This window comes from Castanea sativa, chromosome 9 (assembly GCF_040712315.1).
Source record: "Castanea sativa cultivar Marrone di Chiusa Pesio chromosome 9, ASM4071231v1".
Classification (NCBI taxonomy): domain Eukaryota; kingdom Viridiplantae; phylum Streptophyta; class Magnoliopsida; order Fagales; family Fagaceae; genus Castanea; species Castanea sativa.
In genome coordinates, this window is record NC_134021.1 from 10,359,455 (window position 1) to 10,361,115 (window position 1,661).

The following is a 1,661-nucleotide window of genomic DNA, read 5'->3' on the forward strand; positions in this document are numbered from 1 at the left end:
CTATGTCTTCACAAAAGCATCCTTGTAGTAGCATAGATGGGTGTAATCCTCTGGTTTCTCACGATTTACAAAAATGGCTGCAACTCCATGCTTGCAGGGGATTCTTGTCAAGTCCCATACTCTACAACTGCATGTTCTCCCTACTAAGTCCACCACATGTCTTTCCCTCTCATTATCAACCTCATACATAAACCTCCTAGATGACATTGCACAGAAGTTCTTAGACTCTAATTTTAACTTCTTCAACTTGTCTTGTATGCTTGGACACAACTTGCCACCATACTTTCCTATACCAATCTTCTTTATATACAACCTGCTCATAAGCCTAACTCTTATCCACTCCAGCATTGATAAAATTGGCTTGTCTCTAGCCTTCACAATCATAGAGTTAAAATCTAATTTTAACTTCTTCAACTTGTCTTGTATGCTTGGACACAACTTGCCACCATACTTTCCTATACCAATCTTCTTTATATACAACCTGCTCATAAGCCTAACTCTTATCCACTCTAGCATTGATAAAATTGGCTTGTCTCTAACCTTCACAATCATAGAGTTAAAACTCTCACTCAGATTGTTCACCAGACAATCTATCAAAGACCTTAGAGAAAAGTGGGAAACTGTGTAGGCTCTATATCAGTAAGGTACTTCCAAGCTTCTTCATCCAAACTCTTAAGATGCTCTATCCCCCTCTCTAATTCCCTGACTGATGTTGTGGCAGCACACCTCTATAGTACACTTTTCAACTCCATGCCCTTGTGGTTAACCTTGAAGTTGTGGTATATGTGCTTCACACAATACCTGTGCTCTACAGTTGAGAATAAAGTCTCCATTGCAGGTAAAAGACCCTGCAATCAAGTAAGCAAGTAAGTATTCAATGTTAGCAAGTAAGCATTCAAGTAAGCAACTATGCAACTAAGCATTCAAGTAAGCAAGTAATGAAGTCATAAACATGAGCTAGATGATAATACCTTCTGTCTGTCACTGATGAATACTAGATTGAGCTTCTCTAGCTTGCCAATATCATCTGCAAATTGCTTCAAGAACCAGATCCAGCTGTCCTTGTTCTCTTGCTCAACCACAACCATTGCCACTGGGAATATATTGTTATTTCCATCCTTGGCAATGGCAGACAATAATTGCCCACCAAACCTACCCTTCAAGTGACATTTATCTAACCCAACAAAGGGTCTACAACCACCTAGAAAGCCAACTTTCTAAGCATTGTACCTAATGTACATCCTTTTAAACTTGGGTTCTACATTCTCATTTTCCATCTTTGTTTGCAGTATCACCTTACTTCCTACATCTGTCCTCCTTATCATTTCTACATAATCTCTAAGTAGGCCATACTGAGCCTCTTCATTCCCAGTGATCAAACCCCTAACTGCCTTCCTTGATTTATACATTTGACTAAGACTTAAATCAACTAAAATCTGCTACATCATATGGTGCTTAACACCTGAGACCTCTCAGTTAGGATTCTTACTAAAATCCTCCAAATACTAGTTTGCCACATAGGCTGATATAACTTGCCCATTTTGAAATGTTAGGGGGGAGGTAAACTCAGGATTAAATGTCTTGATCTTAAATGTGTACTCTCCAGTCACCATTGAAGCATAACACCTCCATCCATAATTGTTCTTACAATGTACAAAAAT

General features: G+C 38.8%; 1 protein-coding gene across 1 annotated transcript; it reads right to left on the reverse strand.

Moving 5' to 3' along the window:
• Positions 1 to 1,409, reverse strand: LOC142608727 (uncharacterized). Its single transcript, XM_075780416.1, has 4 exons — positions 1,301 to 1,409; positions 972 to 1,201; positions 738 to 848; positions 1 to 540 (listed from the first exon to the last, which is right to left on the reverse strand). The coding sequence occupies exons 1-4, from the start codon at positions 1,407 to 1,409 to the stop codon at positions 1 to 3; spliced, it is 990 nt and encodes a 329-aa protein (XP_075636531.1).
• Between the last annotated feature and the right edge of the window lie 252 nt (positions 1,410 to 1,661).